Raw genomic sequence first — 27,946 nt, 5'->3', positions numbered from 1 at the left:
CAGAAGAGGAATGTGTTTGTGCATTCGCTGGTTAATGGCTCTAAGGACCATCATGCCATGGCAGAAGGCAAATTTTACACTCACTGTAGTGATTTGGGCTGAGTTAGTGGCCATGAACAATTTCATGATCCATATAAGGTGTCAATAAGGTGTTATTGGGATTTGATTGCATTTATTTACTCTTGTTAACGTAACAGCTACCTCTTTAGTCGGTAGTCCTACTTTTCTGAGCAAGAGGTAGCTCTGCTCAGAAAAGTCAGTCCTCATCATACTTAGAGCAAAAGAATGAAAGAATTCCAGCCAAGATTTACCTTAGTGGAAAGTAAAGAATTTTCTATATAAAGATCTAATGATAATGATTCATTCCTTTTTAATTGTAAGGTTTGTTTTTCTCCCATTGCAAGCACTATGGCATCATCTTGGGTTTCTTAGATCACTGGCTCAAAGTTGGAGCACAGTCTTTCATAGATAATCTTTTTGCTTGTAATACAAAACCCTTTCTCCATTCTGCACAGATGCTGTCATTAAGTAAAACTGGGGACTTTGGAACATAACTCATTTTCATCACTTGCCTCAAAATGACAGGGACTCCTCCTTCTGTATCATATGTCAGATGGCTATTATAAACTGCACTGTGAAGGAACCACTACTTGTGCCAGCCTGGCACATAGGAATGGATGGCAGGGCTCTGGCCAGCTATCAGGGCACTGTGAGGTGAGGGCACCATGTCAGCCTGGGATCAAAGGGCAGAGAGGGAAGAGTGCAGAGCATGTACCACAAGAGTGGAGCAGATGGGGCTGGTGGGTGCAATGGGGCAAGAAGCACAGGCCATGTTTCAGCATGAAGAAACACTGCATGTTGTATGCTGAGATATGAGCTGCATGGAGCCTCTGCCAGCCAGCAACAAACCCCCCTGCTTCCTTCCTGCCTCATAAGTGCTTCACTCTTGGTCCTGCCAGCTCCAGGAAGCGACTTAGTTTCCCACCCATCTTTCCTTGGCAGTCTTTGGATAGATCAGCTCCCAGGCTGGGTGAAACATTCCCCTCCTGAGCGGTAGTACCCATGCTTGCTCCTATAGCCACAGCCTCTGCAATGTCCCCCACAGGGACAGCCTCCAAGTGCAGCAGCGCAGAGGCAAGGGATGGCCAGGGCAGTGAGGCACTGGAGGGCTCTGCTGGAGTGTGAATAAGGCCAGTACAACTATTTTCGCATCCGTTCCCTCCTTCGGCTGCTCATGCGCTGTTGTACCTGGTTAGCTCAAAATATTGCCGTCTGTTAATAAACACACAACACCCCATGACATGGATTTTCATGCTCCAACTATTTTGCTTAGTCCAAATGGCAGTCACAGTGAAGCACCCTCACTCAAAGCTCAAGCCTTCTCTTGAGAAATCTAGGGGCAGCGTTATGCCTAAACAAAGCCTCAAGAGCAAGAAGCAGTGTGATGTACACTAAAAGCAACACAAAGCGGCAATGTTTCCTCATCCAACCTAGCGGTGTTGCAAGAGGAGTTCTTCAGCCCTCAGCAAGGAGAGGCCGAGTTACAGCAAGGGCAAAGGCAAACCATGAAGAGCTCAAACAGCTCCTCTGTGGCTCTGACCCTGCAGAGACAGGCCAAAATCACCCACAACATTAAGTCCCTATAGCAGTGAGGCAAAAAGGGACGATGAACACAAGTATGCTTGCTGAGCATCTTTGTAGCTTACCCGAGTACTGCTGCAGCCACCACCACCTGTACCAGCAGTGGCCTAAAGATGGTGGTAGAAAATCAAGGATCAAGTTTTGCATTTTCATTCTTGAAAGGTTTTTAGTCTGATGAGCCCATGTGGTGCTGAAATGTTATCTTTGACAAATCAATTGAGGTGTATTGATTAATCACCTGTCAGGTTTTCATATTTAGTCATTCCACATCAATTGGCAAGACAGTCCCCAGCTGCATTTAAAAGGCTATGAACTTACTAGTGGTGTGGTTGCAGCTGTGATGGTCTCAGGACAATTAAGAGAAGGTCTGTAGCAGAGTAATATCTCTCATTGCCAACTGAGATAGGTGGCATTAAACAGTCAACTTTGGGGCACGCTGTCTTTACTGTAGATTTAATTTATACTGCCTTTTCTACGTTGTTTGCTTCCTTTATTACCTACATATCTTCAGATATCCTTCTCCTCAGGCAGCAAAGGAAGAAAGAACTCACATGAAGATTAAAAATTAAAATGTTAAGCATTTGTATTCAGAGCAGGAGACAAAAAAAAAAAAAAATCAAGAATATTATCTCCCCATGTTCTACTTCTTTATGAGAATAATTAATGTATGAGGATACAGAACTCAGTCAAGCAGGCAAGTAATTTTCTCCTGGAAATAAACAGTTCTCCTTTGAGGTCTAAAACCCAAATCATTTGCTTAAAGCTCAGCAGCATGATATTCATATATTTATAGATTAGTACATCAGAAAAAGGAAATTATTAACTTAATCACAGCTTTAGCTTGCTTGTAATTAGTCTGATAAATGAGTGATGGCAAGTTGCCATTGTTATTGGGGATTTAAATTGAATTTTCCATAAATTCTGGAGGCAGCTTTTTCCTAAACCTTTCTTATCCAGACACAGCCTTGCCAGCTTACTCAGACGATCTCTTGTGGCCTCTTTGAAACAGAAACCGCTGATCTACTTTATTTAAATTGTTCCTAAGTGCTGACAAAACACCAGGTTTAAATGACCAGTGACCTGCTGGATCAGACCAATTTGCACAGTTCCCAGTGGTTTCTGTACCTGTCTTCTCTTCAACCCAAAACAGAGCTAAAAATAACTAAATCCTAAGAGTTTTTCTTTGCAAAATGTCAGTAGGAAACAAAACAAGAATACAGAATGGTATGTTCAGAGGCATCAGCTCATCGTGTCCCCCAGGCTCATGTTTCCGGTTGAGATTTTTTTATTCCACGTTGTTGACATTTTTTACATTTCAGTTCTTTAACGTTGTGGGATTTTGTTTGTTTTATTTTAATAACGCGACCCGGGCACATCCAAAGCATACATTGAAAAATATCCTATATTGTATTTTCTGAGCAGCTGTCCCCAGACTGATCCTAGTAGCACCCATGAGCAGCAGAGAGGCATGTTTGTATTAATATATATTTACATCTAATTGAACAGCAGATTATTTTCCTTGGAATTGCTCACAAAACATAAACCAAAGCTAAAGCCTGCACTGGCAAGGAGCTGTTATGGAGCAGAACACCAGGGCAATTCTCATGAACTATAGCAAGACCACACAAGAAGACAAATGAAGTAAGACTTGGAGATCTTCTGGGGAAGAAAAGCTAACAAACTGATGTTGGCTCCTCTGGTTGGGGTCTAATACAATAAGGAAGGGGAGCTCTTCATTCAAAACACAGCTCTTAAACCAAATACCTGGCCCAGCTAAAGTTTGTAGGAAACAGTTTTGAGATGAGATCTGTGACTATGAAGTTTGTGAGTCAAGAGTTGTCATGAAGCCCTGGTACTGCTGAATCCCCAGTGATGTTCCTCATGGGCACAGTCATCCCTGATGAAACCTAAGTGCACTAATTTTTCTTGGGAAAAGGACTGTCCCCATATGAACTGACTGTTGTTCTCAGCACTTGGGCTTCTCCCTGGGCTCTAAAAGTAATAACTGAGTGTTTGGCTGTATTCCCAAGCAATAAAAGCAAAATCTTTCATCTTTAAGGGATACCAACAGAGGAAGGCAGACACAAGGAAAATACTGCACTAAAGGATGTTATGGACCTGCACACTATGAAGGAAGAAGACAAGAGAGTGAAGAGGTGCCATGGTGCAGAGGTGCTGTAATGCCACTCTGGAGTGGCAGTCACTCACCCTCCCTGGCAAGGACATACCCACTCAGCCTGGGGGAGCACGGCTGCAGGGGGACAATACGTGCAGAACGGGGCTGGCTTCAGTGCGGGAAGCAGAGCGGATGCTCTGATCTGCTTGACACACTCAGCGCAGCAGGGCCAGGTCTGCCCCAAGATAAGACAAAGAGACAAATGTTCAAGCAGCTCCAACAAACCCAGCTTTGGTTTTGCTAAACTGGACATGCCCTTGCTATTTTCAATTCACTGCCATAGGCAGGCTATGAGGTGTGGTGAGGGTTCCCAAAAAGGGATGGGGACAAGCGGGCTGCCGTAGCTCCTTTTGTATTCCAGAAACTGGCCTCCTCCCTCTGCTCCAGGCAGGCATCCTATCCCCAGCCATCCCAGGAACTGCTGGGAATTAGCCAGGCTGCAATCCAGAGAAGTGCCCAGATGGACTCTCTTGGGAAAGCAATTTCTAAGCAGGATGTTCAGCTGTGCACACAGCCACTAAACAGCATGCAAAGAACGTCCAGGAGCCCAGCTTCCTATGCAATCATGGCTTCTGCAGGCAGTTACACTGAGCATTGGCAGCAAAGTAAAACTCCAGCTGTTGCTTTTCTTTGCTGTAGCACTTAAACAGAGCTGACCCTCCTCCCTTCCCATGAAGGAAGGAGAGAATGGCCTAGAAAACACTCCGGCCCTCAGGCAACTGTTCACTTCCCATAGGCAAACATGCTCTTTACCTCACTGCTATCTTAAGTAAATATTTCCCCAAGAACGCTGTCAACTCTCTAGCCTGATGCCATTAATTGATTTCTATTAAATCGGAGGCCTGCTTGTGTTCCAGATAAAACATTGTCTGCAGGTCAGCCCCTCAAAACTCCATCCTTACTAATGAAATACAACATGGATCAGGTTAGCCCCTCTTCCAACCGGTTCAACTTGTGCAGGCCACATAGGTCTTGCAGTAAAGGTGGAGAGAAGCAGGGTAGGGCGTCTCTTGCTAGTTAATCAGTGTCTCCAAGTAAATTCAGCCAGAAGTGCAGAGTAGTAATTGGTGACAGGGAAATGGGAAAAGACAGATGTCAGTGATCCGATCATACTCCAAAGCACTGAAAGGCTGCACCTTGGCTGTAACTTGACTGCCGATTCAAGATAAATATCACGTCTCTGCTCTCTGTATGTGAGGTTACGTGGCCAAGTTAGTGCCAACCACACAGACATAGGTTCCCAGCATTTATGTTCCTCATGAAAAAGGCACATTAGATGGAAACTGAAGGCCCGGGGTAGCAGCCTGTGTACTCAGCAAAGCCTTTGCACAGGTCAGGAGAGAATGCTTCAAAACCAAACTCCCCGCTAGTGTGGAAAGGGCACATTGCAGGCTCCGCGTGTGCCTTTCCGCTCAGCTCACCGGGCTGTGATGGATCTTTTTCTGTTTCCATGACTCGCCGGCCCCTCCTCTAGCTCTGAGCATTTGAAGCTGAGCTCTTTGGCCAAAGAGCTCTTGCTGAAATGTCAATACACAACTGGGACACTGGGTTCATCATGGTTTCCAAGCAGTGCGTGGCTTTGTTTCTCTGCTTTCTGCTACTGATTCCTCTTTCTCTGGATGCAGGTATGTCGTAGGGTTATGTGATTATGTTTACTTGCAACGGACTTCTCTCCTGTTACTCAGATGTAATTTTCATTGCAAGTTTCGAGCACTGTTGCACGTTCATCCTGCCTCTGGTTGTGTTTGTGAGTTAGTCTAAGGCTCTTATTTGCTTTCAGTGATGGCATCCACAAGCTTGTTTTGTTAACTAAGGAAAAGCACCTCTAGACAGCTAAATGGATCTATTATCTCACTGCACAGACAGCAGGCAAACCACTAGCTGTCTGCCCACTACGTGAAACTTGGATTTATTGTTATTTCATATTGACCTGTGGCTTTTTCAAAGCAAAGAATCAATAGTCTGTCATTTAGCTGATGAGAAATTAAACAGGTAGCAGTAAAAGCCAGTGAGGTGGTAGCTCTTCGGTGGTTCCAGGATGTGCCTGAAAATCAGCTCACAGGTTAATAAAGCTGACCCCATGCTTTCAGATTCCCAGTTAGCCACTGACGGGGTCTCCTGCATTGCAGTGAAAAAGCTGGAAAAATACATAGCAAAGTCGGAAGCATTCCAATGTAAATAAGTGGAGAACACCCAAATAAAAAAGGAAGTATATTCCCAGCCATGCACCCAGGCACACTCCTCGGTCATGTATCTGCAGTGTAAGGTTAATTAAAAGCCTTCAAAGACAGCCACATTAAACGCATAGAGTCTGACTTCGAAATCACTGCAGAAAAACCCAGCTTACATTCCTACAGGGAGCAAATGTTTATGAAACACCCTGGGATAAATTCAGTGCACCCCATGCAATATTTTATTCCTTAAATAACTTTGAAATATAGGGGAAATTACCACTATTTTGCATGTAATTCAGCGCATGTTCTGATTAGACACAAACATTTACAGACACCTCACCAGACTGGAATAAAGTACTTATGTTTGTGTGTAAGTCAGTGAGTCTGTCTGTCAGCAACCACCTCAGGGCTCTCCTATCACATAGAAAGTAACTCTACTCTATGAGGGGTCATGTAGCGGAGAATGTCCTGGGGGAAAGGCAGGTGATATGCATCAGCCTCCATCCCTAAAGCTACTCAGAATCCCAGGTGAAATAGTTAAAAGCACTGAAATGTAAGTTGTTGTCACAAAGCTCCAGAATCTGCTACTGACATGGAGGAAGAGAAAAAACTCCCAAAATTAATTATTTCAACACTTGCTCTGTGTAGTAATGGAGCAAAAGTACATCACAGCGCTGGGACTTCTTGTTCCTTGGCCTGAGTTACACCAGGAGAGGCATAGTTGTGTGATGTGCTTGTATTCTGAAGCAGAGGAGCAGATCAACGTGGTGACAACAGTTCCAGATTTTAGTGCACGTTTCTGGCACTTGCAAGTTGATGTAGCACTAGGAAGTGAGCTCTGCTGATGTCTGCTATCAAGCCTGTGTACCCTATGTCCTTCCAAAGCATGGCAGAGGCGCAGAGGGAGAAGACCCCTCTGGCTATGGTCTGTGGTGCTAACCGCAGCTAGGAACTATCTACAGGCTTCACTGGGAACACAAACAGCATTGTCCAGCCTTCCTATGTACCTTAACATAGCCCTTTTTTACAGAAGAAAACTAAAGATAAATGTATTAAGGCAGTAGATTTAAAACTGTGGTCTGCTAGTGGTTGGGTGAGTCCTTTCTGCAGATCCAAAGAGCGAAGGGGTGTGAGACACCGTGACTGTGGGTGAAGGGATGAATGTGGTCCACATGTCACCAAGTGACATCCTGTAGTAAGCACAGAAAAAAATCACATGTTGCCATGTACATCAGTGCTTAATAAAGCAACATGGGTTTTTCAGCTGCTAGAATGGAAAGACTGTGCTGTGCATGTTGAGACCCACTATATGATGTGGAATAGTACCTTAGGAGTCACTGACATATAGCACTGCTGTAACATGCCATCTTCTCCTAAGCTCTGGGCTCTGCAAAGTACATGTGCTGCCATTTTACCCGGGAGGCAAGTCAGAGAATTCTTTGACATTTACTCGTTTCTTTCTGAAGTGTCTCAGAAGAAGCTTGGGAAGAGAATAGCTTTCAGAGAAAATTGTCTCCCCTACCTTGCTGTCAGGGCTGCACAGCTGACTGACAAACAGAACATGCTGCTGTTTTTCAGTCTTTCTAAAGAAGGAAGAGGCAAACAGCGTTTTGCAAAGGCAAAGACGAGCCAACAGCTTCTTTGAAGAGATAAAACTGGGGTCACTAGAGCGAGAATGCGTGGAAGAAAAATGTTCCTTTGAGGAAGCAAGAGAAATTTACCATGATGATGAAAGGACAGTAAGTAACACAGGCTGTGTGGGCACTGTCAGATGGACTCCCCCTACTCAAGGGTGTGGTTTGACACTTAAAACATGAGAGTGAAAAATGCACTGTGTCCTGCTGTCTCCATCTTTCTCTCATAGGGGAACATGCAGCAGCAGTGAGTTGCAGGAGGGCATAGAGCATGGGCTGCCCCAGGCAGTACCGATTTGTGGAGGGGGGGAAGTGGATGCTCGAAGTCATCTCCCTGACCCCCATAATTCCTGACCAGATAATAATTTAAATTATTGTATTGAGCAACACCTGTTTCAGTCAACCCCACCTCAACTATACAGAGGTTATGAATAACTTATCTGTGTGTATTACACAGTGCCCTTCTTTACTGGTATGCGGAAACAACATCGAATGTAGAAAACAATGTACAATATTTTATGGACATAAACTTTCTTAAATTACAAAGGCAAAAGGGGCATCACTGTGGCTCTCTGTAACCCCTCCTGTGCCACAAGGACTATAGGATTTAACCTGAGTTAATTTTTCTTTAATTAAATCCCGCATCTTTTTCTTCCAGAAAGAGTTCTGGCACATCTATTCCGGTACGATGGTTTGGGATGTTCTAACAGCTGCAAAAACACTCCTGCTGTTGCAGCTCTTCACATGAGCTGGACTGACACTGAATGTTTTCACAGACCCTAACCAGTGTGACTCCAACCCCTGTCAGAATGGTGGGAGTTGTGATGACCAGTTTCAGGATTATGTCTGCCGCTGTCCTGTCGAATATGAGGGCAAAACCTGTGAAAAAGGTCAGCTCTGGGGTAGCTTAATGAAATCAAAATGCCATTATTAATTCAAATGCAAGGCACTGAGATAAACAGTAACAATCATTATCATTCTGCATCGTTCTAGCTGTGACAGCTACTGGTCACACTGCTGGCGGTGTCGCATGATGGATCTGACCAGCTGGCAGTCAGGCACTGCAAGGCAGCAGGATAGTTATTACCCTGTGATGACTTTGTAAAAGAAAATAATTGCCTTTTGTGCACCATCTGAGAGACAAGGAGGAATTATCTTTCCTTCCCAAGTGCTTAGGTTACTTTGACTTAGAAATGTGAATGAGAACTACGCTGCATATGCATTGTACAGAGCCCAAGGGGACACATCCAGCAGTTAAGGACAGCACATTGAGTATTAAACTCACAGAACATGCTTATCTACACTACATTCAGAACACAATGAGACCTAACAGTGACTAGGCACTCACTAAGTCTAATCAGGCTCTCTCGAAGGTCATCCTAGAGCATCCTTCTGCCAAATGTCAAAATACAAAATAGTTAATAATTTTTCAACCAAATATTATTATATTTATCACACAATTATGGCATCTCCAGCCTTTAAACAGCTCAGACACTGCAGAAATGAGATTAACTCAATTTTAGGTGTGTGTTTCTTAACCGTTTTCTTCCCTAACCCCTGGACATCCAGGCCTACTTAACTTTTGCCAAATGGAAGGTGCTTTTTATGCAGTCACTGTACATAAATCACAGAAATCTACTTTGCTGCCTTGCTTCCCTGTCAGCATTTCAAGTTGCAATTGATCTATGTTAAGCACCAAATACACATTTGGAAACCTAAATGCTCTTTCTCTGACTTTAGCCAAAGCTGACACACTGAAGTGCATTTATGAAAACGGTGGCTGTGAACAGTTCTGTACTGACGAGAGGTCTGAGAAACGAGTGTGCTTCTGTGCTGACGACTACACCATAGCAAGTGATGGTGTGTCCTGCATTCCCCAAGGTAAGATACTACCAGCCTGATCCTAAGCCTAAACCACCTCTGGAAGAAAAGTTTTCAACATGTACACATCAGGAGGTGCAAGGTATAACCCTCAGAGCAGCACGTTTGGGCTTCTGGTGGAAGTTAGACACTAAAAAAGCAGCTGGCAAAGTGTGCACACTGAGCAGGAAGCCTTTTGGACCTCTTCTTCCTGGTCCCAGAAGTCTGTTCCTCTGGGAAGAGAGAAATTTGAGTTTGAACATCCCACTTGGTAGGAGGGAGGAGAGAGGTGAACCCCGGTCTCCTGCTCGGGAAGCGCTCTCACCACTGGTCTAGTAGAGAAGAACTGAGTGGTGGAGACAAGCTTATGGCCAGGTTGTGTAAATAAAGCAGAGCAGTAGGTCGCCAGGGATTTGGAGTCAGGCTGAGGAGATGCTGGTGAGTGGACAGGCTTTGTGCCTCACAAGTGCTTTTTTGTTTTAGCTTACAGCAATGGTGGGAAAATATATTTGGGGCAGCATTGTTTCACTGTTGGATCTCCAATCTGAAATGTAACTGTGGAATTTATTGCCACGTTTATTTCAGCACTGGAGTCAAGAAAGAAAGGGGCCAATAAAATAAAAGAAAAACAGTTATTCTCCTTTTTTTTTTTTCCTTTTCCTTTTCTTTTTTCGTATTTGGTTGGACTAATACCCTTTTAGTATTCATCTGGACACTATGGCTAGATATTTCTCTCACTCATCTGACAAGGTAAGTTTCAGCTGGAACTAGGGTAGCTCAAGTTAATTATTTTTCCAGTACATAAGCTGGCACCTTACCCTACTGCAGATGCCTGCTTGAATTACTTTCTTAGAGAGGAAAAAGTGACCCCTGGGGATATAAACATAACGGACAGAGCTGCAGGGAGCATGCAAAGTAATTCTGAGGGGTGATGACCCCCTACACACACCTTAATGGAGCACTCATGCAGAGAACTGATAATGACAACGTAGCTCTCAACAGCAGCAATTTCATTAGAAAAAAATGAGCACTAATGTGCTTATCCCTTATTAGCAGACTCTGCAATATCACGTGATGGGGAAGCTGCTTTTGTTAAAAGCTGAGAACAAAGAATTCCCCACAGGCTTTTCAGCATGTCTTCCCTTGCGAGGAAGATGTGATTGTTGCTGTTTGCTTCTTGTGGATCAAAATAACCATAGCACTGACAGTGTGTTGCAAGAAGACAAAACTGTGTAACTGCCAGGATGCCAGTCCCTTCACCACCCTTCTGTCACCTTTCACAATGACCCCTTCAACACCCAAACTGGTGTTTCCCTGCATACAGGGTTAGAGGGTATGGGTTTGTGTTGCACCTATTCCGATCTTTGACCAGCTGCCACAACAGAGCTAGTCCTGTTTCACTATACCTTGTCTGTACCTGTAAAAGTTTGATGCAGTCTTCGTATCAGCCATGGATGCTGTGCATTTGGTGCAACTGACTGAAAGTCAGTAAGTTCAGTGAAAATATGTAGGTTATGAACCTTGATAGAGTCTCCTCTGCTCTCTGGCCTGTAGCATACCCCTTTGTGTTAACATATATCTTAAGCAGGTATATTGGTTACAATTTCCTGTGGTAGGTGTGTGGATAGTGTATAGGCCTGCACCTCACTTGTAAAAGCATTTCTGGCTGTTCATAAACAAAAAGACTGCTTACCTGCTTTAAATTACTTCTGAGAACCCATGCTCCCAGACTAGAACCCAGTTTTTTCACCTAACACAACTTCACTGAAGACATTACACATTTTGCTGTGAATTCAGTGCAAAAAAAATCACACTTGTTGTCCTTTATGGTTTTTTGTTTGTTTGCTTGTTTGTTTTTTCAGTGAAATACCCATGTGGAAAAATACCAGTGCTGGCAGAAAAAAATGCAACTGCACGAGGGAGAATAGTAGGTGGTTCAATCTGTCCTCCAGGTGAATGCCCATGGCAAGTGAGTCTTCAGAAATTTGTCATTGCCACTTTTTTTTTCCTTATGAAACCACTATCTTATGTTCATTGTTTAAAATATTTTATGTTAAAAATCCATAAGTGCCAGGTATGGATAACTAAATTGATGCTTCATTCATAGCCAGCAGGTACACCTGTTTCAATTATGCATCTTAGCCTTGTTCTAGAGTGCCTGCTTTCATAGGAGTGGAGTGGCAATGCAACCTCTTTTATTTTCTGACCCCTTAATCCTTAGTTTCAGCTTGTGAGGATACGCTCTTGGCCATAATAGGCAGGATCCATACTACACGATGGTGAAAATGTCAATGGGAACATTCCGCCTCCTAAATTCTCTGTGCAATCAGCACAGTATTCTCAAACACTGTTGCATAAAGTGACATGAAGATCTACTGAGATCCAGGTCAAGCACATTTGATGTTAAGACATGAACTTGCTTTATGTCGGCAGGCCCTGCTAATACAAAATCAGAAAGAGAAGTGTGGTGGTACCCTGCTTTCCCCAGAGTGGGTGGTCACTGCTGCTCACTGTTTGGAGTACACTCATCCTAAACAGCTTCGAGTGAGACTGGGTATGTATCTTCCCCTCCTTCTGTTACCAAGCCGTGGCTGTGGTGGCAGCTTCTCATCCTGGCAAAGCAGAGTAAAAGACAAAATATTCAGGCCTTGGTAGTATAAGGGAATTGACCTTAAGAGATGTCAGACTAAAAACCCCCAATCCCCTCAGACCTCTGAGGAATCAAGGAACTGCTTGACATGACCTGCAAATAACTTTTCCAGGTGAATACTCAACAAATGCTGATGAGAAAACTGAGCAAGAAAGTGGGGTTGCCAGGATGATCATTCACGAAGAATACACGAATGGACAAGTTAATCATGATATTGCCCTCCTGCAGCTGGAAACACCTGTGAATCTCACCGACTATGTGGTGCCAATATGTTTGCCTGAAAAACGGTTTGCAATGTATGAACTGTCCACCATTAAGTTCTCCACTGTGAGTGGATGGGGACGCCTACTAGATAGAGGTGCCACTTCATCTGTTTTGATGAGGGTTGATTTGCCACGTGTAAAGACACAAGAATGTGAAAAGGAGACAGATTTAAATATTACAGAGAATATGTTCTGTGCAGGAGACCTGACCGGCACTAAGGACTCCTGCAAGGGAGACAGTGGTGGACCTCATGCTACAAAGTACAAGAACACTTGGTTTCTGACTGGGATTGTTAGCTGGGGAAAGGGCTGTGCTGTTGAAGGCAGCTATGGGGTTTACACAAGGGTATCCAGATACATCGAATGGTTAAAGAAGCACATGGATTAAGGATGATGAAACAGAGAATTTTGAGATCGGGTTATTGCCCCCCAGTCCCTCTTTGCCATTTTCCTACTGAAACATTCCTTCATCATCATATGTGATACATGTGATACCCACACTGCTATTAATGATTTGAAACGAGCCTAATGCCTACTTGAATAATAATAACAACTTCCCTATTGGTTATCATTTATAAGCTTGCATGTCTTGTCAAGCAGCACAGACATAACAAATCAGACTCAAAGTCCCTCTTGCTCTGCGTCCATTTCTGCTGAGGGACAAAGGAGGTGCTGAGAGAAAGACTGTCAGCAACACATCAAGCACACCATGATCCTACCTTCAGCTACCCTCTCAGCTTCTGGTAATCAGTGAGGTACAGACTTCCTGAGCTAGAAGTTGCATTAAGTTGAATAGTCATGAATGAACCTGTTGTCCACAAATGTGTGCAATCTCTTCTGAACACATTTCTGCTTCTGCCTTTCACAACTTCCTGTGCTGATGGGTCCTGTACATTACATGTAATGTGATGATGCAATAGCAGAAGAAACAGGAAAAAGTATTTCTTTTAGCTTACATTAAAGTAGCTTCCTTCAAAAGTTGCAGTGGCAACAGGTATATTTGAGGTAGAGGAACTGTGGAGAGTCTCCAGAATAAGAAAGCTGGGAAAAGGTTAATTTCACATTTACAGGTCTGCTATGAAAGCTTGGTTTTAGTCTTCTTGCACCAAGCGTTATTGCAGCAAGGCTATTAAGTGTAATATTTAATCCTGTATTTATGAGTGGTGAAGAATACCGCTAATTTAATCTTATCTTTGCCTTGATGTTAAGGTCATTGATACAGAAGAGGACTAATGAAAAGAAATGTTTGTTTCATTTGTTGTCCAGTATAATCCAATGTGTAGCCTCTATCCTGAGATCCAAAACTAGAATTAGATAATTGCCTCACCCTCTGCAAAGCACTGGCCAAAGACCATTCTCTAAAGCCTTAAGGCAAAAACGGCAGAACCTGAAGCACTATGAAAACACCACCAACTATACCTTTAAAAAATGTACCTTCTAATCTAAGCATAAAGACAGCGAAAAGAGAGATTAAGCTGACCAGGGGATGTAAAACAGTTTGTTTTACACAAAGCTTACACTTTAAATTCATTCACATCATGCTGAATATCATTCACATCATGCTGAATCACAAAAGCTCATAAACAAGTAGGACACAGAATTGACCATACTCTATTATTAGGGGAAAACATTGACATTATATGGTACATATACCATGTAATACTGAACATGCTATAACCTGCTTTACTGACATAGAAGAATAGTATACTTTTCATTTAACAGTGAACTGAATTAGAAAAAGCAGCAAATTTCAGAGGCCTCAGAAACAAGAGGTCTTACAGTGTGAAAACATATCCCAGAGGTTCTCATTACTCCTAAGAGGAAAGCAAATATGCCAGCAGAATATATTTCCAGGACGGAAGGTGACTAGGAGTAGCAAACAGCAAATAAAGCCTCATTTTCACCAAGACGGGGCATTCAGCATTGCAAAATCATCCCTCCAGACCCCCTGAGCTAGAACAGTTTGGGATATTCCATACTCCATAGGATGATTTCTTGTCTGTCACTTTCCAATGTAAATACTGACATTTATGAACAGATCATCATCTTGCAGAACAAGGGTACAATGCTGAAAGAAAACAACCAGTGCTAATGGCTGCACAGAGTGACTTTTTCAAAACAAAGCTGGGATTTGGGCACTTTTTCAATAAACAGCGTGTTTAAGCAAGACAAGAAGGAGATCTAATGGCAGGCTCTGGAAGCGTCAAAGACACGCACAGAGAGCTCACCAGGCACAACTGAGGGAAAACCCCCAAGAAGTCGGAGATGCCAGAAGTTGCCAGCTCCCGGCAGACACCAGGCCAAGGTCACCGGGCTCTCGGTATGGAAGGCGCAGTGCCAGTAGATTATGGGCCTGGGATGCAGGAAAGGTGGTGGGAGCTGCCGAGGGTGGCGGGTGTTTTGGGGTGAGCACCTGGCTTTGCCCTTGCTCAGCCCGGTGCTGAGTCCCACACCTGCATCAGTCGGTGCTTGCTTATTAACGTGAGGGTTCACTTCCCCTCTCCCGCAAATAAAAGGTACAATTAAAGAAGCCTGCTGCCTTTTCTTATAAAAGAAAATAATTAAATAAATAGAAAGAAAAAGAAGAGCCTCATCATGAGGCCGCCCCCCACACACACTCCCCGGCTGAGAAATCCCGCGGCGGCTTTTTCCCCTTCCCCAGCGCTTCCGCTATTTCAGGGCAGGGTGAAGCAACGCCGCTTCACTCTCTCCCCGCCTGGGGGGGGTGAAGGCTTCTGCTCCCGTCCTGTCCGCCCCGTCCCGCTGCAGCGCGGGGTCTCCGCGCCACCATGGCCGGTCGCCTGCTGCTCCTCCTGCTGTGCGCGGCGCAGACGGGCGAGCTCCGGGCTGAAGGAGGCGGTAAGGAGGCGCCTCTTTCATTATGGGGGGGCGGGGGGGATATCCCCTTCCTCACAGCCCGTGGGGGGCTGCCGGGGGAAGGCGGGGGGGGGGGGGGAGCTGGTGCTGCTGGCCGGGGCTCGCACCCGCGGTGCGGGAGGGGGAAGCCCGCCCTTCCCCGACGAGCCGGCTCCTCTTCAGCGCGGGGAGCTCGGTTTCCAAAACGGCTCAGGGTTTATTTGCACCTGTACTGCCCTCCACACCTCGACAGCGAACGCGGGCAGGGAGCTGCCAGGAGCACCTAGGGGTGCTTGAGCCCCCGGGATGCTCTGTCATATCCCAGGGTCCCTGTCTGCTGCACCTTCCCGGTTCTCCCCTATAGAATGGGATTGCTGGCCCTTCACACCATTCGCATCCCACTGTGTCAGCAATAATGTGTTCAGCAAGACTAGGTAAGTGATTATCCCCCTGTACCAGGCACTGGTGAGGCAGCACCTCGAATCCTGTGTTCAGCTGTGGGTCACTCACTGCAAGAGAGATATTGAGGTGCTGGAGCAGGTCCAAAGAAGGGCAACAAAGCTGGTGAAGGGTCTAGAGTGCAAGTCTGATGAGGAATGGCTGAAAGAACTGGGGTGTTTAGTCTGGAGAAGAGAAGGCTCAGGGGGGACCTTATCTCTCTCTACAGCTACTTGAAAGGAGGATGGAGCAAGTTGATGGCCAGCCTCTTTTCCCAAATGACAAGTGAGAAGGCAAGAGGTGATGGCCTCAAGTTGCACCAGGGGAGGTTTAGACTGGATATTAGGAAAAATTTCTTCACACAGAGGGTGATGAAGCACTGGAACAGGCTGCCCAGGGAAGTGGTGGAATCACTGTACCTGGAAGTGTTAAAAAGCCTTGTAGATGAGGCCCTCAGCGACATGGTTTAGTGGTGGACTTGGCAGTCCTGGGGTAGTAGTTTGACTTGATCTTAAAGGTCTTTTCTAGCCTCGCTGATTGTGTGGGAGCGCAGCTGCCCTCGCAGCCTGAGGTGGTTCTGTCTGTGAGGGGAAGCCTGGCCAAGGCTTGGTTGGGGCTGGGGTGCAAGGGGTTGCACATCTCACCACCATCTGTGCCCATAGGGTCAACACCGAAGTACAGAGTAGCATCAGTAAAAGGCTTTTCAAAAGTTGTTTACTCTTCCTTCAGTGAGTCAGCCTGCTGAGGCTTTATAAATGAGGTCTTCCACATGTTTCTGGAATGTCCTACTTCAGTTGACCAATGCCTGTTGCTCCTTGATGTCTCCAAAGAAGAAAGCAGGACAGAAAGCTTGGGAAAGAGAACGGCCAGCTTCAGAAGACTAATGGGCTAATTCAAGTTTACAAAAACATCCGCTTAACACGGGTGATGTGGAGGCAAAGGAATACAGAGGCGATAACCCCACCGGCTGCGTCCTGTCACTTTCCTGTCACTGCAGAGAGGGATTTAAGGGCAAATAAGATAGTGGGTGAATGAACTAACAGTTACTGTGCTACAAGTTAAAAGCACTTTCTGTAAGCCTTCCTTGCAAGGAGCCTTTTCAGAGTAAGTGCAGCTTCAAATTATACCTGGGCTCTATAGGATTGCTTAGTATAAATAGCCCTAGCAGAATCTGGCTTCCTGTGGCTGATCCACCAATTTCAGTGAAAGCAGGGTAAGTCCCCTCTATGTTCACTTAGAGAATATTAAGGTGTATGATTACTACCAGCAAGTTTATTGCTGAACTGAGCTGCATGAACAATGCTCCAGAAGGTACGTGCCTTTGTCCATTGGCCTTGAAGTTCCATCTGCAGCGCTGCCTTCTACACTTCAGTCTGTGATTAGAAAGTATATTTTCTCCTTAGATTCCAGGTGTTTAGAACATAATTAAACACCAGCTTCCAAACTTTGCAAACTTTCCTATAATATATGCTTTTTACAGGGTAATTGGCAGTTTATTTACTCCAGTGTTGTTTCTGGTTTTCCTGTTTGGTGAAACGTGCATAAGCTGACAGAGAGTAACACTATTACTCATGCAGCCAGGTGTCTGAGCTGAGTTTAATGCCTCTAATCCTTTGGTTTAAATCAACAACTACCTGCATCTTGAACTTGAAGGCAGCAGGTCTTACGCTTCTGTGGCTCCAAGCTTTTAAGAAATAAACCAACCCAGCTAACTGACCTCAGGCTGTACTTTCCTGCTGAAGCTGATGTTCATTTACTTTTGCTCTTTGTTCAGTCTTAGAAGTCAGCTGCTTTAGCTCTACCTGCATTCCTAGCAGTAATGCAGGAACATTTGTATGGGTGACTGGGAGATGTTAAGAGAGAAGAAAGGTCCCGGGGTGCACAGTGGGATTTGGGGTAGTGAAGGGCAGTAGAACTCATACATATGCTTTTCGTATGTGTTGGTGGATATATTGCTGCATCTTGAGTTTATGTAGCATTTAGTTTTTGCATCACAAGCCCCTGGAGCAGGTGGTGGTCTTGCCTGGTGGTCAGCTTTAAAACCAAATCAGGGAATGCAGACTGCCTGACCTTTAGGGAAGATCATTTTGTTCAAGACTGGAGTCTCGAGCAGGAACAACAGAAATGTAAGCCCTCAGCATCAACCTGCATGTTCTTATTTTCAAAACTAGAACCAGTAGGAGATAATTTTGAGGGCCTACAGGTTGTCCTGTTGCTGATTCTCAGAGACTGCTCTGAGATTCAGAGGTGTATCAGTCTGTGTAAGGACTAACCTCACAGGTAATGTTGTGTACTGGTAGGTAGTGAAAGGGTCTGGTTTGGGTTTGTTTCTACTTCACTTAGTTCTAGTGACTCTTTACCACTACCAGATGTTACCTGCCACCTGTATCATTTTCTCTATTGTTTAGTATTCATCAATAAAGAAAATGCCGACAAGTTTTTGGAAAGAACAAAACGTGCTAACTCCTTCTGGGAGGAATGGAAGAAAGGGAATATTGAAAGAGAATGCAATGAGGAGCGCTGCTCTAAAGAAGAAGCAAGAGAAGCGTTTGAAGACCAGGAGAAAACTGTAAGGATGAACTAATATAAGACATAAGTCTATATATTTCATCTTTTCAGAATAGTTATTAAGTTCATTTCAGCCCGGGCATCGAAACTCAGAAGTTACTCCCAGTCACTTAACACAAAGAATAAATAGCAATTTTGACTCTGACTGGCATTGCTAAGGCATAAACATACTATAACAGTCTTAATTCAGTTCCTGCAAGGCCAGCCCGTGTTAAAGCCTCCATTATTTTTCCTGTTCTCATCTGTTTAATTGCCATTTGAGGTGTTTGACTTCTAAAAGCTGTGTTGGAAATACGTTCATCCTATCTGGTCAGGAGTTCTTAGGTGGAGAGTCCGCAGGAAGTTTGAGAAGGCAGGTGCTGACATGGAAACTTCATGGCAGAATTTTGCTGAACTTAAGCAGCTTTGCAATGCTTGTCATTTTGGGGCTCTCTTTTTCAGTGTCTGAATTGACAGAATGTGTACTGTGGACCATTCTTGTACACCTTCACGTTAAATTGCCCATATGGAATGAAGTTTGTACATTGTGAGTCTTGTGTAACCTGCCCTACCCTGATTGCTGCTTAACTTAAGACAGAAATGCAATCTGTTCCCAAACTCAAGGGAGAGTTTTAAAGAGATGGGAAGCTATGGGATCTGTGGTCAGTAGAAAAGATGATATCTGAAAACTTGATGTGACTTGATGTCATGGTGGTGGAGGGGAATTGGGAACATCAGCTGTAGCTACACTGCTGTTAAGAACAGCCCTGAAACTGAAGTTAAGGCCAGATTCATTTCGGTTTAGCATTATTTAATAGCCGGAATGTTCTTGAAGTGGCCCTGAGATGACCTGGGCAGGGAGTCATGGGTGCATCGCCAGGGTGCTTCAGAGCATAAAGGCTGTCTGATCCATAGCAGAACCAGCACAGCCTGTTCTGCTGGTGACCAGATGTCACTGAAAAGGACTGTCACAAACAGCCAGACAGCATACCTGGAGTCCTCATTGCAGAGGGAAAGAAGAACACAAATCAGACAAATATTTTTAAAACTCAAGATTTCTGAGGTCCTGATTGATGGGAGTATGGGGAGAGGGTGGAGACTGAGAATTTGGCATTATAGGGCTTAAAAGGACATTCAGTCAAAACTGGTGGAAAGATACAGATGAAAGAAATCAAGTGCCTTATGCTGAGTACGACACACTGGGAAACCTCTAAGGAGTTTCAGATATTTCTGAAAAATGCACAAGATTTGTTTCTGTAGAGCTGGGCACTGCAGGTAGTTTTGATTTATGAAATGGCTATAGCAGTCTGCAACGCACTGTATGTACCTTTAACTTAAATGTTTGTGTTAACAATTGTTAGCTGCAAGTATCCTCTGTATGAAAGCTCTAATATTTTTCTGAAGAAATCAGTAATTCTCATCTAACTCTTTCTGTCTTCTTTTACTCCCTTTTTCCCACACCTACTTATAGGAGGAATTCTGGAACATCTATGTAGGTAAGAAACACCCTGCGTTTGTTTATAGAATTAAGCTTCCTTATTGCAAGATTGAAAAGGATGCACCTCTGAAGTAACCACTTCCTGCTCCCTTGCTTCCTTTCTTTTCATCGTGGACACCCTCACTTTGTGTTTCCTCTGAAGAAGGAATCTGATTTATTGCCTTGCTGTTGCTTGAACTCGGTTGCTTTATTCAAAGGCAATGTTCAGCTGCCTCCAGTTGCTGGGATGATTTTTGTCCTCTCAAAAAAAAAAAAAAAGAATAATGGCCCTTTGCATGCAAAGGACAGTGAAAAACAGAAACTGGGCATGTGAATTGTCCTTCAGAGGACAACTGGATAGAGGAGATCAGGATACAATGAGTCATAGATGAGGGTGGCACTTAACTTTGTGTTGGCTACAGCATTTATTAGACTATACTGTGCAGTCACTTGCCAGTTTTGTGTCACCTTCCATGCCAGAGTGTTGTTGATTCCTGTATTATAGAGCATTTTGTGGGATGAGTTCTCTACCGAACTGGTTGGCATTCAATGAGGACATGCCAGTAGACTAACAGATGCCACCCATCAGCCTTTTCTGTTTTGTTCTTTTTTTTCTAAGGTCTAAACTGCATTTGTTAAGGTTCTAATATCCATAATCACTATGCAGGGACAGATTTTTAATGTGTTAGTGTTTGGTAATGTTCTCCTGAAAGTACGTGCCCAGCTTGCATGTTAGGAGGAGTACCTCAAAAATGTTGACCAAAGATAGCTCAGCTTTGTCCTTTGGAGTGTGCAGAAACTTGAAGACAGTTGCCACAGGCTTTCACAATCCTCTAAGCAGGAGTGAACTCTGCAACCTACAGGCTGAAATTTCAAGCAGAGCCTACATCAGTGTTGCAGCTAACAGGAGTGGGAAATTTCAAATCATTTTCTCATGAGAATAGAAGCAGTGGAACATTGGTGCCAGTGCTCTTAGCGGAAATGCCAATTTCATACATTTTAAACCACAGTCCATGAGTGCCTTATGGGTGTTCAGAAGTATTGAAAACCACAGCTACCCTCAGCCAAGCTACTAAAACAACTCTTGCTTCCTTTTTTAGTATGGGATTCTGCAATGCTTTTGTGCAATATTGATAGAAAACTCATTACCACAGCAGCAGCTACACTGTAGGGACAAGCTAAACAAGTACGGTTTCCAACAGTAGGATGCTGCTTAGCTTAGACCACTGCAGAATGGAGTGCTCTGAAACTGCAGAGGAGGCAGAAACCAGGAGCTGTGCTGCAGGCCTCAAGTCTGTCTTTATTTTGCTAAATGGTGATATCATCTTCCCTCTTGAGGATAGAGATCAGTCTTCAACACCTCTGTGGTGGACTGCACAGACACAGCATTTGAGTGTTGTTGGTTTTGGCCACGTGCAGGTACAGAGGGTGTTGAGGTGTGGGGACAGTACACAAAGCCCAGCAGGTGTTCCCTGTGACAAATAAAGCTTCAGCAGATGAGGTGACAAGGCCAGTGCCACTGTGCATGCTGGATGCTTAGTATGAGCAGCTTCTTGCATCTTGTCTCTTGTGGGCATTGCTGTTCTTCCAGCTGCTCCATACAGGGGCAGAAGAGATGGTAAAATACCGAAATTTGAAAAGCATGTCATCTAAAGCAATGAATTAGTAAGCAAGTGTCACTTCTCTGGGTATTCTGCTTTTCCTACCAAACAGTGCAGAAGAGCCCAACAGGGTTCCCCCATGTGATGGGAGAACACATTTGTTACAGCAGATCGCTAGATGGGAGAGATCATGGCAGTGAGCATCAGTGCAGGGATGAGATGAGATACCTTTGTGGGGGTGGGAGAAAGGGCTGTTACACGGAACATGTCTCCAAATGCGATGTAGCCTTGCCATCCTATGTGTAACTGAGTTTGTGAGATACATGTGGCTGGAGCCCTGGAGCCAGGTCAGCCAGTTGTGTCCAGGTCACAGAAAGGAAGAAAGGCTGCAGAACTACCTTTCAAATGTAGGAGATCCCAGCATAGATGTGAGAGTGTGAGGTAAAAGCCGATTGTTTTTGAAGCTCAACCTCATACCTCAGTGGATACAATGGGAAAATGTTAGTGGTATAAGCAGCACAAAGCAGGAATTCAGCCTCCACACAGATTTTAGCGGGGCTCTGTACAGCTTTATCTTCTGATTAATATGCTGATATCTATTTCTTTAAATGAACAGCACTGCAGGCAAAAGTCGTGCACAAGGGATGGGATGACCTTTAAATGAAAGTTAAGTTGTCATTATTAGGCAGAATTGCAAGGAAATGCAAGAGGCCAAAAGGTTAATATCTTTAGACAGTAATTGCAATGCAGAAATGTCCTGTCTGCTTTTACAGTCTTCACTATAACTGATATATATATATATATATACTCTAACTGTGATGAATTACAAAAAAAGGCTTGCATACCTGCTATCATAGAGTAGTCATAAAAAGCAGATTGCAAAACTGAGGATATGTGTATGAATCATTGCTGCTTTGGAATGATTGCATTCATACTGTTTGTTCCATCTGGAATGTGGCAACTCACAGGACATATGTCTTAAAAGGAAGGATGAAAGATTGCTTATTAACACCCCTTCAGAGTTCACTGAAAATGCTTACACTCTGACAATAATTTGTTTTTTGTTTGTTTTTGTAGATGGGAACCAGTGCAGCTCAAGTCCTTGTCAGTATGGCGGACATTGTAAAGATGGAATTGGTTCCTACACTTGCTCATGTTTGGATGGTTATCAAGGCAAGAACTGTGAATTTGGTAGGTTTCTGCTATAGAGAACTGTGGCAGTGAATTTCCAAGGCAGCTGAAACATAGAGTTAACTGTTTCTTAACCAACATTATTTGCTTCTTGGTAAAATGCATAGAATAGGATGGCAGTGAACAGTGAGTTGGAGGACAGAACCAGAAATGCAAAGCCATGGTAGCTCTATAGCTGGATAGTGAATGTTCTGAAGTTATGCTTGCTCAAGAGAGAGCCTTCTTAATTATGATAGTGATTTTTCACATGACCTTAAATCCCCAAAACATGATGATAAAACTATGCAGCATGGGATTCTTATAACTGACATCAAAGAGCTCAGAAGTACAGCCTCCCTACTCAGCTCGCAGCAGCAAGAACAAAAGCAAGCAGATTTCAGTAGACAGTGCAGAGACTTTTTCAGCCTTGCAAGGAACAAATTTCTGCATATAAATCCTTCCTGAGTCTCACTTCTGTGGCATAGAGCTACTACCCTGATGATGTCACTGGAGCATGTATCAGTAGCCCAGAAGTAAGAGTGGAAGGTGTGGAACTAAAGCTCGGACACAGGACTGAGAGGAGTGATGAGATTAGTTTTGTAAGGCAAAAGGGAGGAATCATGTGAGCATTTACAGTATCTGGGCTTCTCTGTTAGTGTTTTATTCATTCCTTCACTGTCAGGTTGTCTCTACTTTTTTGAGCTCACCATGACATGGCAATTGGGCTCACTTGGACTTGCCAAGTAAGTTTCATGTGGTGGATGTGACTGCTTTGTCAGGCATAAGCTAATGTTACCCACTCATGAAGATGTGCTTCAAGGGTTTTAGAAGTGGAGACAGAGGTCCTGTTTGAAGAGTGTGGATTAATTTGGTGAACTTTGAGATCTTCTGAGAAGTGAGTGTTTTACTTAGAGTTTTTTCTCCAAACATCTCTTTATAGTCATACCAAAGTACTGCAAAATAAACAATGGTGACTGCGAGCAGTTCTGCAGCATCAAGAAGAGTGTACAGAAGGATGTTTTGTGTTCCTGTGCAAAAGGGTATGCTCTAGCAGAGGATGGCAAACGCTGTGTTTCAACAGGTATGAAGTAATGAAATAAACAGCAATGGTGGTGAGACTTGTTTCATAGTTAAAGAATGTCTTCTGAACTATCAACATCCTATATAACATAGATTTAACACTGTGGCCAACTGATTTGTCTATCCAAAGACTGCTGTTTGTGAGGTGATGCTGTTATGACTTATCAAAATCTAGCTGATTTGGAACCCTTTGCAAGATGCCTTACAGAGTTACCTGAGTAAACTGCTGTTGACAGAGGAGAAAAGTGATTGCAGTTATATCTCATTTGTTTAAACACTTATATTCCATATAAATAACAGCTTGCAAAATCTTTTCTACTTTAGATTTCAGTTAACATAGTCAAATAGTAACTGATGACATTAAGTAATTTTGATTAATGTTATTTGTACATTTTTGATATATTTCAACAAACCTGTTGGGAGGGGATAAGTCAACCATATACTCATGATGCTAGTTTTTTTATCCTTTATAACTAGCAATCAATTTCTGTCATGCGCTATATTGTTCCTAAAATAAAACAGCCCACTCAGTTTCTTAATTGATTGTTTCAGTAAAAGCAAGTCCATGAATATAGCAATGCAAGCAATCGAAGATGAAGTTTTAAATTTCAAATACTTATTCTTTCATATTTCAGACCATCTGATCTTCCTCTTTTGTTGCATCTGCCAAGGTTTTGCTAGTGTTTTGAAAACGGGACAGCTGCATTAACTGGTTTATTGTGAGATGCTGTTGTCAAGGATTTTCTGCATGTGGTGGTGTTTCTGTCCACTTCTAATTTTAACATTCTTGTCTTTACAGTAAAATATCCTTGTGGAAAAATTTTTGTGAAAAGAGAAAAAAGGTCGGTTATTTTACCCACTGATAACAGCAATGTAACGGGTGATCCAGACACGGCTCGCACGTATGAAACAAGTTCGGAAGAGGACATTGTTACTACCACAGAAAGCCCAACCTCCCATCCTGGAAATGAAACAAATAGCGATACTCAATATGTCAATACCAGGATAGTAGGTGGTGACGAGTGTCGTCTTGGTGAATGTCCGTGGCAGGTAAATGTGGTGTTTGTGCTCTGCCTGTAAGCAGAATGTGTTTCTGAGGAAAAATGTGCCACTGTTGACTTAACCTGGTTGCCTTCTGAATGGTACCCATATAGTATGCCATTTCTAGCTGAAGGTAGCAGAATTACACGAACCTAGGCACTTCAATGTGCTGTTCTGCAAACTGCAGCCTTGAAACATCAAAATTAAAGGCTTTGTGCAATTCTAGATGCTGCTGCTTAACCTGTCACCAGAGGTGACAGCATTTTCAGTCAGTGTCTTGTTCCTAAAAGACATTACTAAGCACTGTGAGTGAGGTAACATGGCATCCAAACATCTTCTTTCCATGAAGACAGTCAAGACTCAGTAGCACATGCATGTGTGAATGCCATATTAGGAGAGGCCTGCAGGGTAGTACATGCTGCAGTAATAAGCATATATGCAGTGTGCAGAGAAATCAATAACCTGTTTTTATAGCTCATTGACATTAAACTACTCTTCTTAATGCTGCACTTGCAGGCTGTTCTGTTAAATGAGGAAGGGGAAGAGTTTTGCGGTGGAACTATTTTGAATGAAAATTTCATACTTACTGCAGCTCATTGCATGAACCAATCTAAAGAAATCAAAGTTGTTGTTGGTAAGTGGTTATTTATTTTACCCCTGTGATGTTTGACTATGTGTTGCATGCTTATCCTCTGTGCTCTAAATCTCATGTGAGATGTACTCTTATTTATTTATTATGGTTTGTTACTTCTTTTCTGGTGTTTCGCTTTTTGGAATTTCTTGTTATCGTGGGAATCCTGCTTTGTAACTACAGGGCCAGCTGATGCGGAAAGTGATAATGGTGCCTCCCTTTCTTCCTTGCCAACTAGTTGTAAGTGATTAAGAATGAATGTTCTAGAAGTGTTGGCTAGCACTGCATTCATGAGAGTAGTGCTTCTTTAGAAAGCGGATCATTCCTGGCACATCTGAAACATATAAATATGTTTGTTCTGGAACACACAGGAAAACTGTGGCACATTGAATAGAGGAAAAAGAAACAAATTCAGATTATGACTGCTTCACTTTTGAGGCATGAGACTAGATCAACATAACTTTATCTTTGCACTGGTTTAGTCCTGACCCCCACCAATTTCTCTTCTTTGAAGCAAGCCAGGCTCAAGCTCTTCTAAGAGCTTCCATCCAAAGTTGCATTAATTGAGCCGAATCCCTTTATGCCTTTATAATATGTATATATTGTAGTATGTATTATATGTATATAAAAAATTTCCATAGACAAAAGCTCGGGACTTAAACTGATCCAGATAATAAGTATTGCAGTACATTTTTACAGTTTACTTGTATGGTATAAAGGCTTAGGCTGAGTGTTAGCAATGGGTATACTACTCTCTCCCTTTGTCAAGGTTCTTAATTTCTTATGCTATCCCCGTATTAATGACCCTTTCATTAATCTTATGCAGGTGAAGTGGACAGAGAAAAGAAAGAACAGTCTGAAACGATGCATACTGTGGACAAAATATTTGTTCACTCTAAATACGTTGTTGAGACTTACGACAATGACATAGCCTTAATAAAGCTGAAGGAACCTATAATGTTTTCCGAGTACATCATAGCAGCATGCATCCCAGAAGCAGACTTTGCTAATGAAGTTCTGATGAACCAGAAATCTGGGATGGTCAGTGGCTTTGGGCGTGAATTTGAAGGTGGACGACTCTCCAAAAAACTGAAAGTGCTCGAAGTCCCCTATGTTGATAGGAACACTTGCAAGCAATCCACTAACTTTGCAATAACAGAAAACATGTTCTGTGCTGGTTATGAAACAGAGCAAAAAGATGCATGTCAAGGAGACAGTGGAGGCCCCCATGTAACCAGATATAAGGATACTTATTTTGTCACTGGAATTGTTAGCTGGGGAGAAGGATGTGCAAAGAAAGGCAAATATGGTGTCTATACCAAACTGTCCAGGTTCTTACGCTGGGTAAAAATAGTCATGAGACAAAATTTGTAGCGGTACAGCTCTTGATCCTTCTCTTAGCTAACAAGGTGCACTTTCTGTAATGGAAACTCTATTTGTATCGTTTAGCCACATCCACTAAACTTGTTTCGAGAGCTGATTCCTTAAAGTTTTGGTGCTGCTTCTTTTTGTTTTATTCCTGCTTTAAAGCATATAGATGTGGACTGCTGGTGTTGTTTGTACAGCGAGGGGCTTTCCCCCAAAAAAATGGCTGTTCAGTGGGGTCTTTTGTTATTTTTATATTGCCATTTTGGTTCCTGCCTGTTCACCTAAGTGCTTCCACCAGTGGCTTCTGAACGTATTATGAACCTCCACTAATCATGATGAAAGTGGGAAGGACAGGACTCCAGTTAATCCTCATATTGCAGCCAGCTGGCTCAGCAGGGAGTTTGTTATTACTAGAGCTGTTTAGCTTCTACCTCTGGATGTAGTTAGAAGATTAAGGGAGCATGGAAGCTTGCTTAGTAAAAGCTGAGACACAAGTAAGTATTCAAGAGGTGATGCTAAATAACCACATGTTCCACAAAATTGCCTGCTTAGGTCACAGCAGCTAATTAAAAAAGGGGGGTATGGTGTGTGTGTGCACTTTATATGGATTGTACTTCACTTTAATTTGAACACTTACGTTCTACTCATGAGAAAAGAAAATGCGTGCATGATCACTGTTTTCTGGATTGTGTATGGCTGAGGATCAGAAAGCTCCTTGCATGTGTTTTAGGTGTTTCTGCAAGGTGCAATACTGAATGTACACCAGCATTTGAAATAAAGAATTCTTTCTTTTTTTGTTCTTTTTTTGAATTATTTATTCCCTCCAGCCAGCTTACAAATGTATGAAGGCAAAATCTCACTTGAGAGTGAAAAAGGAGTGAATGCCCCTATGTGTGACAAGGCTGATGAGGAGGTAGAGAATGGAGGGGCGCCTAGAGGTTCCTAAGTGGCAAGTTAGATGCCAAGATACTAATTTTCTAAGGAAGAGGCATATGCAGTGATTTCCCACACGTAGTTGAGCTACTGTGATCTGATCTGCGCAGTAGAACTCCAGGCAGAACCTCTGCACTCTGATAGGGGTTTTTGTATGTGGAGTATTCCTTCATATATTCTTTAAACCTTCTCAGCTTCAGCCCTACTTACAGAAATCCCCCAGCTCCTCTTGGCTGAACAAAGCCAGACCCCTCAGCCTGTTCCTGTACATCATGTGCTGTGGGCCCCTGATGGCCTTTCCAAGGCTTCTCCAATCTGTTGTGCTCTCCTCTTGTCCAAGCTACACTGATCTTCACCAGACACATGCTACTTATCTCTTAGGGTTTGAGCTGGCACTGGCTAGTTT

At 43.4% G+C, this 27,946-nt stretch overlaps 1 protein-coding gene across 1 annotated transcript; it reads left to right on the top strand.

The window, feature by feature from the left end:
- Window positions 1-5,372: 5,372 nt before the first annotated feature.
- LOC308219000 (coagulation factor X-like) lies at window positions 5,373-27,745 on the top strand (the record flags this gene model as incomplete). The annotated part of the gene is made up of 16 exons (XM_080613538.1): window positions 5,373-5,442; window positions 7,570-7,730; window positions 8,284-8,308; window positions 8,402-8,515; window positions 9,366-9,506; window positions 11,348-11,454; window positions 11,919-12,039; window positions 12,248-12,784; window positions 15,168-15,257; window positions 18,101-18,261; window positions 19,711-19,735; window positions 22,395-22,508; window positions 23,428-23,568; window positions 24,367-24,617; window positions 25,125-25,242; window positions 26,066-27,745. The coding sequence occupies 16 exons, from the start codon at window positions 5,373-5,375 to the stop codon at window positions 26,611-26,613; spliced, it is 2,724 nt and encodes a 907-aa protein (XP_080469664.1). The 3' UTR covers window positions 26,614-27,745.
- Between the last annotated feature and the right edge of the window lie 201 nt (window positions 27,746-27,946).

The sequence above is a fragment of the Psittacula echo genome (assembly GCF_963264785.1).
Source record: "Psittacula echo genome assembly, chromosome: 3".
In the NCBI taxonomy this organism is placed as follows: Eukaryota; Metazoa; Chordata; class Aves; order Psittaciformes; family Psittacidae; genus Psittacula; species Psittacula echo.
This window is presented reverse-complemented; position numbering and strand designations above follow the sequence as displayed.